The sequence below is a fragment of the Clinocottus analis genome, unplaced genomic scaffold (assembly GCF_023055335.1).
Source record: "Clinocottus analis isolate CAN_PGR_092001 unplaced genomic scaffold, fCliAna1.0.p SCAF_6, whole genome shotgun sequence".
In the NCBI taxonomy this organism is placed as follows: domain Eukaryota; kingdom Metazoa; phylum Chordata; class Actinopteri; order Perciformes; family Cottidae; genus Clinocottus; species Clinocottus analis.
The window spans coordinates 18,294,295-18,308,728 of NW_027176218.1; the positions used below are offsets into that span (position 1 = coordinate 18,294,295).

The following is a 14,434-nucleotide window of genomic DNA, read 5'->3' on the forward strand; positions in this document are numbered from 1 at the left end:
TAATGTGTGAGCAATCTTTACATGAGTACGAGTTAGTGTTCATAAACACAGTTTATCCCAGGGACAGACTGTAAGTGATGGGGGGAAGAACAAAGCACTAAAAAGGAGAGGTCGAGGCGTGCGACTCGGTCTTTGAGTCATCTGTAGGTGGGTTTTTTGTGTGCAATTACCGCTTGCTCATTTGTTGTTTTGCCCTTGTTTTTTTGGTCCCTCACTGTGTGTTCACTAGGTTGGTCTGGTGGAGGATCAACCCACTTCAGGTCCTCGCCTGTCTACTTTATTTGCAGATACATCATTATGACATTAGTTATAAAAGCATAAATATGACCCATTTGAAATATGAGACTAAGTCTGAGTTGCATGCTTTCCTTTATAACTGTGGCTCAGTGGTTAGCATTACAGTCTTTTAATCAGAGGGTTGGTGGTGCGATCCCTGGCTCTGCTTATCCATGCCGTTGTGTCCTTGAGCAAGACACCTAACCCCTAATTGCTCCCTGTTGCTGTGTCTACAGTGTATAGAGCAAAATGTAAGTTGCTTTGGATAAAAGCGTCAGCTAAATGAAATGTAATGTAGCTGTCAACTGCCTTTTCAAAGTACTCGCTGTTGCACGCAGTACGCATTCAATTGGTACCACTTCATCATGGCCTGGCACCTGAACTCTGACCCTCTTGCTCATGTGTCTGCTGACGCTAAGTGAGATAGAGCAGCCTCGGAGTAGCCATATTGGGGGAGTTTTCCCAGAATGCACCACGACTTATGCACAGCTAATGCACACAAGTTCATTGAAATACCGTGTGATGTCCAACTGTTCGCTCCAAAAACTTCTGTCTATTACTTGACACTTCCACAAGTGGCTTGTCCAAATACAAATAAAGATACAGTCTGGGGACAGGGGATTCACTTAATGTATAATGAGGATTTGCAGAGCACATAATAGACATTGGGCCACTTTAGTGCAATTTGTGCAGATTCTTAGAACATAAGAAAACGGATAAATCTCCTGCTGCTCCAGTTTTGGCCCAGCGGAGGGGAAGGAGCAGATGTGGTTGCAAATTTAGCCGGCTTAGCGTGGAGAAGGCCTCACTATGCTATTTGTTGTTGTTGTTGTTGTTGTTGTTGAACAGGCATCCTCGTCTTAATCTAGCAGCGCAGATTTTTATTTTTACATTTAGGAGCAGCAAGAGGAGAAGTGTCACACAGGGGGGGATTCCTTTGTCCTATAAAATAATGTGGCTTTGAATTTTTCCAGACTACATCGTCTCACTAAGGCTCATAATTAGGCCCTGTGCTGTTTTTTTGCTCATTTCACGTATTTACTCGCATCTGTCATCACTCTGGATTTCTGTCGACTGAAATTGCTCACACTGTATATAGTCTAACACTTGCTGTCCCTCGCCTTGTTTCCTTTTTTACCTGACAAACAGCTGAGAGGTGAAGGTCCACTTTCTCTCTCCCCTCTCCATAAGTCTATTAGTATTCAAGATGTGTTGCCCGCCTGCTGCCTGCTGCCCGCCACTCATTCCCCAGACAGCGAATCAGCCGGCGTTGATTAATTTCAGCCTATTAGCACCCCTCGTTCCCCTCCCCCGGCTCCGCCCAGGTTAAATCCCTGTGCACACCCCGCGTGCGCGCTTCACAGGCGGGGGATGCTGTTGGGTGAGCGATGGCAGAGGGGTTGCCAGGGAGCCGGTTGTCATCAGAATGATATTAATGAGTGCGCTGCTCTGGCCCTATGAGTGTTTGTGTGTGTGTGTGTGTGTGTGTGTGTGTGTGTGTGTGTGTATGTCTTTGCGTGTGTCTCAGTGTACGTCTTCAATTTCAGAGGTTTATATGCCAAGTAAAGGCAGGTCATGTGTGTGTGTGTGTGTGTGTGTGTGTGTGTGCGTGCGTGTGTGTGTGTGTGTGTGTGTGTGTGTGTGTGTACGTACCTTCAAACATGCTGGCATATGTCCATCCATACGTACATGCTTGTAGAGACTGTTTGTGTGTGTGTCTGTCTGTAGCTGTGTGTGATATCCAGCAATGCCATGGCCTGAGGGACAAGGGCTTATGTGTGTGTGTGTGTGTGTGTGTGTGTGTGTGTGTGTGTGTGTGTGTGTGTGTGTGTGTGTGTGTGTGTGTGTGCGTGTGTGAGAAAGAAAGTGAGTGTGTGTGTGCGTGCTCTTCGGAGGCCTGTCCTAGTTTCCTTCCCTTCACTGGGGAGCCGGAGGATCCAAGGACTGACGCACATCACCTGACAGCCGCCCCACTGCTCCACGGCTCTGCACCGTGTGTGTGTGTGTGTGTGTGTGTGTACGTAACGGAGATGAAGTGTCTGAGTTTGTGCACGTGTCGGAGGATGTGTTGGGAAATCCATCGGCTGGAGCTTCATTCTGTGTGAGCGTTCACATGTACACGTCAGTGTGTGTGGGTGCTGACACCGTGAGAGAAGTTGGAGGGATTGAATTTTGATGTACTGTTCTCTTGAGTTGTGTGTGTGCATGTGAACACGCGTTTGTGTGTGTTTTTGTGCAGAGCATGTGGCTCGGGACAGAGTGTTAAAAAAATGGTGTTGCATGCTCGGAAATAACGAAGCCCATTGAACTCCACTTAACCTCAATATGGACTTAAGGCTGTTTGGACAAAAACAACAAAACCTGGACGTAAACACCTTCAGTCATGTCAAGCAATAATGTATGCAGCATATCACTGGTTGTAAACTCCGGGCCTGTGTTTAATGTGGCCCTATGAGCAGGACCGGCTCATACTAACTGGTGTCTCTACGTCTGAGAAGCAGAGATACTGCTGACAGTTTCACCTCCTTCACATATGATGTCGTCAGTGTTTTTTAATGTCGTCTGTTTTGTTAAGCGTTAGTCTTGAAAATGTGCCACGTCCAACTCCAATCAATAGCTGAAACAATGGAGCTTTACGAAAGTCAAACTCATCGAGGAGCTGAACTTCGGTCTGCACTTGAATTTGCCGTCTGTCTCACTACAACTTTGATAGCATCTATTTTTAGAAGGTGAAGGGTCACATTTGATAATCCTTTAAATATCCATAATCACATATTTTAAATCTCCCATGACCACTTCAATCCGTACCTTATGAGAGGTTGATAGCATATTCATAGTCGCACAGGTCTATAGGCGCACACACTCACAAGCCTGTGTGCTTTATTAAAAAAAAACCTGTCATGAATATCTCATAGGCTGCTAATGCTGTGTGATACGTCAGGATCTGAAGACATTAAAGTTTTAAAAGCCCATTTGACTAGCAAAAAAAGGAGGATTATGAGCAGGGGTGATGGAAGACAAAGAACAAAAGAAAGAGAATTAGAAATAGAACGGAAGTAGTTTGTATTTGTACTTCCTAGGGTTTGTTTCTGCAGGTGGGATGTTGCCTAACGTCCTGAGGTCAGGCATGTTAGAACAAAAGAACAAAATAAATAAAGAGGCCAATTGAGGATGGATGACTAATTACATCGGTATAGGTGAAAACCCTGCGGTAGGATATAGTGCTCTGCTACATTAGATGAGAGATGTGTGTGTGTTTTCAATAATTCATTGTCTCTAATCTTCAGGGTTGTGTGGCTGAATGATTTTGCGTTTGACCCCCCCATCTCTCGCTCATAATATTGCTGATCTGCGAGTTTAGAGTACCAGTAGTTTTGCTCCCCACTCCCTCTGTCCTTTAGTTAATACTGCTGACCTTTGAGTTTGGCCTCGTCTCTGCAGAGGCCGACCTCCCACCTGAGTGTGTGTGTGTGTGTGTGTGTGTGTGTGTGTGTGTGTGTGTGTGTGTGTGTGTGTGTGTGTGTGTGTGTCAGTCCGTCCAGGAGGGCTTGGTGCTGCGTCAGCGTTGGTGTTTCACATATGAGAGGTCGTGACCCCGCAGCCTGGAGTACACTTGTCTTCATCTGACTGATTACATATTAACACCCTGGATACACACGCGCGCACTCACACACACACGCACACACACACACACACACACACACACACACACACAGTCGTTATCAGGCGAATGGTCCTTTGACCCTCGGTAAGGAGTGAGTTGTTCTCCCAGTGGTTGCAGGGATCTCGACCAGTTCATTAAAACAACACAGCTGAGCCGAACACCCTCAACTTCTTAGTGTGTCCTCTCTCCTTCCACCTCTTTTCCTCGGTAACACCCAATGCACAGTGCCCAACAAAAAAACCTGCCTTCGTATGATGCCGTAAAATGCTCTTACAGTTTTTTTGTGTAGTTGCAAAGTAAATCTATCAACATATGTGTTGCTCTTGTTCTTGGTGTTGTCCGTCCTCAGGTAAGCGGCTCCAGGAGTGGTTGTGTGTGATTCTGTGCATCCTCCTTTTCATCATCAACTTCTCCTTCCTCCTTCTGCACTTCTCCACCGCTCACATCTACAAGATCATCCTCGGCATCGGTGAGCTGGCAGGACAAAAATACTGTAAAAACTATATCACTGTTACGACTACACAAGTATTTTTTGTTTTTGTTCCATACTTGTTGGAATATTTGTTTCGAAATAAACTAATGCGGTCCCAAATCGTTGCTCCGGTCCATGTGAGGCTTTTATAAAACATTTGTGAAATTGCGTTCTGGTGTTTGCATCGCTCGTTAAATAACAACATATGTTATTCCTTTTTTAATGTGGCTCATGTCTGTGGTCGCCTGCCAGTCCTCGGAATAGTGACGGCAGACTTTGCATCAGGGATGGTCCACTGGGGGGCGGATACCTGGGGATCTGTGGACATCCCTGTTATTGGAAAGGTGAGCACACGTGCATATCTATCCACACACACACAGCCTGACTGTCTCGGCTGCATCAACTAGCTTCTAGTCATTTGCCATCAATTAACTTCTGTACAAATATAAAGCGTCTTGTTCCTCACTTTCTCCTAGAATCATTTATATCACGCCACAACTGAACTGGCACCTTGATAACAGCCGCACATCGCTGGGCCAATGTAGCAGTTGCTGTTGTGTTGTTGTGACCATCAGTCTGTGTCTTTATTTGTCTGCTTTGCGTCTGGTTTATTTTCACAAATACATCCTGGTCCATTACAGCCAATTAATCCAGCTGCTAATGTATTGCATGTTGTGCAATAAGTACTGCATAGATGAAGGCTTTTTAATACCTTTTTCATCTAACAAAACTTGTGCAATGCCAATGAATCTGTTGGCCACCACCACACACATATAAAAGGGAATACACAATTTCTTTACATATTTGGAAAGCTGAGCACATTTTATTTGATTATTTCAAACTTTTTACCACTTTGCTGTGTGTTTTCATTGATTGAGTTCTAGTTTATGCTTTATTTTTCTGACAAACACTGACTGTGTCTGGCAGCTAAATGGGGTGTTGTTTCGCTGTTGGAGGTTTTGTCAAAACAAAAGCTTGTAGTCAACCTTCAAGTCAGAACTTTGAAGAATATTAGATGATAGTTTCATCGTGACCTGGAAACTAAATGGCCGTGTCTCACAGAGGGATCTCCTTGTCGACCGTAATGTACACAGGACACACACACACACACTCATGGACACACACACGGACACGGACACATTGTTTGAGTGGCCTCACTTTGTACCTCTACAACCTACAGTGCCAGAAGACATGCATGCACCGTGTGTGTAGGCGCGTATGGAGATGGATGCACATACAGTTAATTTTCACATTAAAACACATCCCACTACATTAATGCACACATACACTCACACACACACAATGTGCCCCATTTCACACAGCCAATGAAAGTAAAGGTTGTCCTCATTTCGGACAATTAAAATCAGCGTGACGAGCTGAAGCTTGCAGATTGGTTCACGTGAACTTTATTTTGATTGATGGTATGTAAGTTCAGTGGGTGTGTGTTCCATTGTGTTTCTTCTACTTATGAAATATTCATTGATAATTCATTGGTGGAAAGGTTTGAGCTCATGTGTGTTTTGAGACCTGAAGCATCCAAATTATAGCAATAGTTATCATTTATGCTGAACCCATATAGTTACATTATTTGATCAAAGGTGTTTTAATATTATTTTATCCATCCATCCATTATCTTAACCGCTTATCCTCATTAGGGTCGCGGGGCGCTGGAGCCGATCCCAGCTGTCAAGGGGCGAAGGCAGGGTACACCCTGGACAGGTCGCCAGTTCATCACAGGGCAGACATATAGACAAACAACATATTATTTTATGTTTAATTCAAATTGATGCAGTCATTACTGCAATTGTTACTACAATATATATTTTATATTTTACAAAAATAGCACAAAAAAATCACATTACTAAACGTTAGAAAATCACAATTTTGAATGATATTTATTTTAAGTTGAACCCATTTACACATTATAATAATAATACTAATTTGGTCTTTATTGGATCTGTCATGTATTAAATTTGCTGGTGCAAGGCACTTAAACAGATCACTTGTAGTTTCTAAGGACTACAAAGAAAAATAATAATAGGTTCATGAGCAGCTGGAGCAACCCAGTCCTGAGGAGGGCTGAATTTAAAACTGGTGGAAAATGTGTTGGAAGGGGCTGAAGCATAATCTTCTGAACTAAAGAATACCGCGGATCGGCCGATAAATTACAACATAGGGTCAAAGATGTATGAATATTATAGCCAGCGATGAACCTCATGTCCGACCTTCCGTAATGTTAATAGACTGTATATAACCATGACCCTTGAATTATCCAACTGAAGTTTTAGATATTTAAAGGAGACAAATTCAGATCTAAAAATAGCCTTGACTAAATATACTTTAAAGCTGTTTGTAAACGAGTCACGTAGCACAATCACGTTCAGCATCTTATCAATGAGTTGTATTCATGCAACCTTCATCCAAAAAATTACATTCCATTTTTAATAAACTAGTATCCACACATGAGATCGGGGCTTTGTCATCACAGCCTTTAGATAATCTCACTAAGTGGCTCTCAATAGCACATTATTGACATTACTGACCTGTTCAGCCTGATAAAATCAAACGATTGTGTAATTCTTTTTGACCTGAAGTTGATTGAGCATTAAGGTAATATTAAATGCCAACCTATTAATCATGGCACCCAATCATGTAACACTGAATCTCATGTATTTTGTTATCTACAGATAACAATACATTTTTATTTTGCTCGGTTTGTCCCCGGAGTACTCTCTGAACAATGATTTTTCAATCCCTAGTTACTGTTTTATTTTGCTTTGTTTACTGAAGGTACTCCGTGGTTCAATGTTTATTTATTGTGTGGCATTTATTGCGGTTTGGGGTAGTTACCGGGACCAAAGGCACTGCGGCAGCCACAGATTTGCATGGTGTGTCGGGCACTGTAGGAGACTTCTAATAAAGACTTTCACTGGAAGAGAAGAATGGACCTTTGCGGAGAACAGAGGGACGGCAATCGGCTAGTGGAAAATAAAGCGTGCGTGTGCTCCCAGTTAAGGTTCGTTTGAATATCAAAGAGGAGCACGATGGAGAACACCTGAGGCTAACAGTGACTGCGGTTACAGACGTAGAAAAACGATTGAAGACAGCATCGCTCTTTGTTGCTTTGTTTGTTCTCTCATGTCATGTTTATTGTGTATGTATGTACATTGTGTATACATGCGTCTGTTCTTTCTCGGTTCTCTATTCCCATTTGTTAGAGCCTCTTTAAAGAAGTTGCTCAGATTGGTCACATGTAGAGCAATTAAGCAGACACAACACACACACACACAACGCACATATGGACTCCTGCCCTCCGTAGCATCACAACAAGGGGGCAACTTACGAGAAAAGAGTTGACTGTCACAGCATCAGAAATAATATTTCCAGCCATGGAGGCCACAGAGCAGTAATAGCTGCCACTGGAAACTGCATTTTCTACCTGTCAAAGTCATTGGCCCAGTATGGTCTCGAGGCTCCGAGGGAGTTTTTTTTTGTCAACAACGTCACAAAAGAGACATTTAGTGTGTTCCACGTGTATTAGCATTGGCACATACAAAAGTTTAGATGGAAACATAAAGTTTAACTAAAAAGATTTGCCAAATCATGTCTATACCAGACACAGGGCTTATGGAAGCAAATGTCTAAATACCTCACGGATATATGTGTACAAAGGTAGTTAATCAAAACATACATTGATTTAATTATATTAAAATTTTTCCGGCTTTGGAAAATCTAGCAGCATGTTACGGGCAACTTTAGGCAATCACAGATCATAAATAAGAGAGGGGCTTTCCTATTGACTGTTAAACGGAGGACGATGTGCGTGGTGAAAGGCCTGACTCAACTATCCAATCAAATATCCTGCAGGGAAAAGTCGCCTTTCCTGCATTGACAACAACTGTCTACATGGCAGATCAGAGCTGCTGAGAAAACGCTGCTAATAGTTTAACCTCCTGCTCACTAGCTGTGTATGAAGTGACTGACTCGTACTCCCACAGGTCACTGTGGGAATCGCCAGAGAATGTTTGGCATTTCACTTGAAAAATAAACTTAAAAACAACCAAATATCAAAAATAATTGCAAGTAGATTTTTCTGTCTTATTATATGTATTACAATTCGTGAGCATGTTGTGTAAAAGTACACTATTCCTCTCCCATACTGCACAATCATGATGCTCTTCATTTAGAGTTGTACAACAATGATTTGCTTTGATTTAAACCCATAAAAGCCGTTTCACTCCCCAGTGCGAAAACTGCACCACTTTCTTAAAAAAAAGTGCCTTACGTTCCCCCAGCGGTGGTTAGAACTATTCCTCAGTGAAGCTCTGGGAGGTGCTGTGTTTTCTGTCGTCGTCGTGTTGTTGAGCTTTAATTGACTCAACAAGGATTTAGCAGTCCTCTAATGACACCACTTTGAGGACAAAGTCACGCTCATTAGTTCCCAATGATGCTCAATTCACATTGAAATTTGCCAGATGTGCGTACAGTTTAGGGATACAGGTTTTAAGAAGCCTCCTTTCTCTCTGTGTCTTTCCTGCAGTACTTGAGAAGCATCAATATCTTTCTCCTTATGTCTGTTTTTTGATACAGCTCTCCCAAACATGTCTTCTTTAATGCTGCCCTCTAATGAGGATGAGAAGAGCGTTGAAGTAGCTCTTTGAATGATTTAAATCAGTCAACTATTAAAAGACCAGAAGGGGGGAAAGGATGGAGATATACATGGTAAAAACCAGAAATCAACAAAAAAGTGAGATGAAGAATACAGTATAAAGGTTGGAAGGACAAAAAGAAGAGAAAAAAGAAGGGGGTGGAAGGGCGTGTCCGTCCAACCAGTGGGACAGCGCTGGTTGCTGGGGCGATGGGCGATGTGAGCCGGTGATTAACGGACGTCGTGCGAGGCGGGCCGTTAAACGGTGTGGGATTAGAGGACACGCGGCGACCGGTGGCCCGCCGTTCACTGGGAGCGCTGATGCTGCCCCGCTCGGCACGACCTCCGTGGCTTAGCCGGGCTTTCATCTGGCTGAGGGCTGCGAGGAGAGGGGGAGGAGGAGAGGGGGGGGACAGGTGGGGGAGAGGCAGATGAGAACGAAGATGGGTACATAATTGTGAAGATATCAACAGATAGTTTCTGTACTTGCGGTCACACCTACCAACAATTTTCGCTGATAGGCGCGTGTGATTGGCTCGAATGGCTTACACGACAATAATGAGTTCTCATGCTGATGCTTCCATGGCGACACACAGACACACATGCGCACTGTGGAAATACAGATGCAGACCTACCTTTTTGTGTGTGCTTTTACCAGAGAGGGAAATAAATTACCTTTATCCTGTGTGTGTGTGTGTGTGTGTGTGTGTGTGTGTGTGTGTGTGTGTGTGTGTGCGCGTGTGTGTGCGTGTGTGTGTGTGTGTCTCTTTTGTGCTTCTGAGATTCAGATTCAGTCTTTCATTTGAGACCCCCATGCTCTCACAGACAGGTGTCTGCCGCTGCGCAGGGCAGGTGGGGTTTACGAGTGTGTGTGTGTGTGTGTGTGTGTGTGTGTGTGTGTGTGTGTGTGTGTGTGTGTGTGTGTGTGTGTGTGTGTTTGAAGCTCACTTTTTTTTTCAAGCTTTGTGTGGCGTCCATGGGTCATTTATGTGTAAGGGTGTTTTTGCGCTGGCTGACTGCTGTTCTACGGTTTATTAGGATGCTGGATATGAGCTTTGGGGTTGTGCAGGCTGCTGGGCACCGCTGAGTTGGTGTGTGTGAGTGTATGGGTGCGTATGTGTGTGTGTCTGCGTGTTTGTGTGCGCGCATTTGTTTAAAGACTGTAAATAATGCTTTCCAGTGTTTTTTAGTGTTCTGATTTAAAGTGAATGTAAATTATGTTTTGCACCTATTGTATCACATCACTGGAAAGTCAGAAACTGGAAAAAATGTTCTGTTTGTTATTCGTTTAAAATGATTGGTCTTCAAGTTTTAATTCTGTCTATTGTTGAGTTCGATAGAATTTCTAGTTTAAGCCAAACAAACATGTATTAACAATAGGATATTCTATCATTGCAGTTGCAGGAAAGATTAAGTGTTGTGTCAGTATTAACACAGCTCTGTGTATTGTTGTCCAGTCTTTAGATTAATTCAATAGATTCATTGAAATAACAATTAATAAGTTAACATTGAATGCATGCGTGACTTTACATGCTCTTCATTTCAATTAAGCAAACTCTCTTTCTCTCTCTCTCTCTCTCTCTCTCTCTCTCTCTCACTTTTGCAGGCATTTATTCGTCCATTCAGGGAGCACCACATCGATCCAACCGCCATCACGCGCCACGACTTCATTGAAACCAACGGCGACAACTGTATGATTCCCATCCTACCGCTCGCTCACATGGCCTACAAGTTCCTCACATACACACCAGGTAGCACACGCAAAGGCACACACGCAATGCCCCCCTTCCTTACTGACTTTGTAGCACAGAAGTAGTTTATCTGCGAGCATGTGCTTTTTTTGCATCCTGTGTGAAACATTTTTCTCGTTCCCACTTCTATCACCTGTGAGTGAGAAACTTGGGGGGTTTAACACCTGCAGGGCTTTCAGGCTCTCCAGCAAGGTCTCACCCTTTCTGTAACAAAGCAGTGGAAATCGCAAGTGCAGCAACACGGACGGGATCCACCCCCCTCACCTGCAGTCACACTCTATAAAGCTGTAATGTGAGCGTAAGGACTTTTGGAAGGTCAGCTTTACAGTGTCTAACAAAGCGTGGCAGTGACTTAGTGTTCGCAGACTCTGAGGCCGAAGTGTGCCCACTGGTTGCGGCGGGGAAAGCACGGGGCAGTTTTGTGGGTAATCATGTGCACTGACCTTACGAGTGCAGGGCAGGAAGGGGCAGGACTGGAAGAGGGAGATCAGCAGGAGAAAACAGAGCAACCTGTCATTGCAGAGGGGACATCTCCAGCCGTCATGTCTGCACTTCAACTTGAGCAGAAAGGTCACCGGTGGTGGACTGGAGGGGGGGGAGACATCAGCGAGCCGAGGTTTGACGGCACTGATTATCTTTAATATGCTTTGTCAGCTGTTGTGAACACATCCGCTCAACTAACAGCAGTCACAAGGAAGGAAACGATGAACCCAACTTTGTGAGAAAACTACTTTAACATGTTTAGTGTCACCTGAAGAAGCAGGATGTTCCATCAAACTCGCTTATCTCATGTCTAGACATTTGGATACCTTCTTACGAGAATTTCACGATCTATTGGGCAACACTCTGTAGAGAAGTCAGGCAGGAGAGTAATAATGGCAAAGAAAAAAATACATCAAGATTTATTGGGAAAATATTTCTTCAAAATTCTCCATGTAAACACGTTCAATGACATGAGGGAATTCTGAAAGGGATTTTATCCATCAAGAAATAGAGAGAAATACGAGAAAGGGAGTGGGGGGGGGGAGAAAAGATTAGAGGAGTGAGAGCAGTAGTGAGGTTTACCTGTAGGTGACATCCACACCTGTCATGTCACACACAGTGGGTAGTGAAGAGGTCACGAGACGGACACATAGAGAGACACGGTGACATCTACACCTGTCATGTTCGAGGCCTTAAGAGGTCACCACTAAGAGTTTGAGACAGAGGGTGAGAGTGCAAGAGAAGAGAGGGAGTGAGGGAGCGGGGGGTCGGGGTGACGGAGGGTCATGTAGCGGTAAGATGACATCTACACCTGTCATGTCGAGCTCCTCGCGGTGTCAAGCGGTCACCAGACAAAGACGGAGACAGAAAGGTGGACGGGAAAAGCTGAAAGCCATGAGGCGACATCTCCAGCTGTCATGTCTGCACTGGAACCGGGTCAGGAGATCGCTGTTTTAACCAAAGAGAGGGAGCGAGGGATGGAGGCGGACAGAGAGAGGACAGCTGTAAGTCATAGCGACAGAAGGACTCAAGTGAATAACAAGAGTTGGTCATGTGATAGGAGAGCCGGAGACTTCGGAGTCCAAATTCGTGTTTGAATGGCAACGACAGGAGCTGCATTTCAGACGGTTTTCATGCATCATCTTTCTTTTGTTTGAGTCCCAACGTGCTCGTCACCGGTCTGCTCACATCAACGCTAAATATGAACGTTGAACATGAACCCTGAAACCAGTCGCTACTTCAAGTACTCGTTCTCCTGCTTTGGGGCTAATTCTGCTTTTAGGAAATGTAATTAGATACTAAAGCCCAGATAATGAAGATGATCTTAGTTACATTTTGCAATGTTTGAAAAGAAGAAAAAAGACCCTGAATCTCTTTCAGTACAGCTGGGCACACACTGAGCTACTCTAATATAATGTGATCTAAAAAAGAAGATGTCACTGGTTTATTATTTATTGATGCCTAAATGTGTGAGCAGGATTTTAGGGTTAATTGTAACGACTCTATATTCATTGTTTCACAGTGAAAGCAGGAAAAGATTATACTTCTGGAAAACTTCTGGAAATGAGAATGGAAGCAGATCCATATTAAATATTTAATGAATTGTATTCGTAAGCTATGAAGCAGATATTTTAATTCAATCGGTGACGATATTTCAGGGTTGACTACTGGCATTTTTACAAAATATTCAGACGATGGAGGGGAGGACACTTTGTCTCATCCCACAATAGTGATACACTGCCTCGCCAAAAAAAAAACACCTGGATTTAACTACTACTGCCTACTGTACAAGCCTTTGGGAGCAGTGCTATGATCTGAGGTTGCTGCAGTTGGTCAGGTCTAGGTTCAGCAACAACCAGGTTCAGCCATGACCAGGTTATTCCATCAATGAATTTTTTTCTTCCCTGATGGCACAGGCATATTCCAAGATGACAATGCCAAGATTTGTCGGGCTCAAATTATAAAAGAGTGGTTCAGGGAGCATGAGACATCATTTTCACACATGGAGTCCAGACCTTAACCCCATTGAGAATCTCTGGATGTGCTGGAGAAGGCTTTGTGCAGCGATCAGACTCTACCATCATCAATACTAGATCTTGGTGAGAAATGAATGCAACACTGGATGGAAACAAATCTTGTGACATTGCAGAAGCTTATCAAAATGATGCCACAGCGAATGCTGCCGTAATCAAAGCTAAAGGCGGTCCAACGAAATATGAGTGTGTGTGACCTTTTTTTGGTGGTGAAAAACATGGCTATTATTAGATTAATTATGGCATTTTACACATTTAGAACAAAAACATTAATTTAAATGTTTTCCCCTGTCAAACAAGTAACATTGAATCAGAGACCATCCGTTAGTCCCGCCCCTTTGCCCCAATGACATTAATCAACCTCTTATTCAACTTGTTTACAGAGTTAAATACAGTTGTTTACAGTTGTGTAAAGTCCCGGCGCTAGTTCCTCCCCCCCCCAAAAAATTGAATTCCTCACATTAAACAGAGATCTGCTCCAAATGCTGCTTCAGTGTGACTTCCGTCCGGTCCCAGGCCGCCTCTGAAGGAGTTATGCGTGGCTCTTTCAGGGTGTGAGAGTGGGATTGCAGAAGTTGTTTGAATATTAAAAGGGGAGGCTGGGTGATGATTCATAGTTCTATCTAAACACCAGTGGGACGTTGACTTGCTCAATAAGCAACAGACAGTGTGTAGAGCGGTGAAGTGTTCACCCCAGACTAACTGCCTTAAATCCTCCTCCTGATACCTGCGGTGCTGTGGCAACGCCACTGATTACAAGTCAAATACATTAATGTCAGATGACTGATCTCCATTTCCTGGAAGACATATTGACTGTTCACTGTTATTTTACAACCCTCTCGTTCTCATCCTACTTCTGTCTTTGTCTTCTCCCCTCCCCCTCGGTCTCTCCCTCTCTCAAGGCTCCTTCTAGCATCCTCTCTGTGGGAGTACTATGCCTTCATGCTGGCCCTCTTCATTACACTAAACAGTGTGATCAATTATTCTATTAACTTTACTCTCTCTTTCCCTCTCTACATGTCTCAACGTCTTCTCCCCTCAGAGGCCTTGGCGCCGTCCTATCCTTGGGACTGCTACGTCTTTGCCCTGGCAGTCTTCGTGACGTTG

General features: G+C 43.8%; 1 protein-coding gene across 1 annotated transcript in view; it reads left to right on the forward strand.

Annotated features, from left to right (window-relative positions):
* The window catches only part of si:ch211-212o1.2 (uncharacterized protein LOC492735 homolog), a 29,801-nt gene that overhangs the window by 10,469 nt on the left and 4,898 nt on the right, over nt 1-14,434 (forward strand). Inside the window, exons 2-5 of the mRNA XM_068602135.1 lie at nt 4,290-4,409; nt 4,665-4,756; nt 10,667-10,811; nt 14,370-14,434. The exon at nt 14,370-14,434 is cut by the window's right edge and continues 148 nt beyond it. Coding sequence (XP_068458236.1) covers nt 4,290-4,409; nt 4,665-4,756; nt 10,667-10,811; nt 14,370-14,434 — 422 coding nt within the window. The remainder of the gene's footprint in view (nt 1-4,289; nt 4,410-4,664; nt 4,757-10,666; nt 10,812-14,369) is intronic.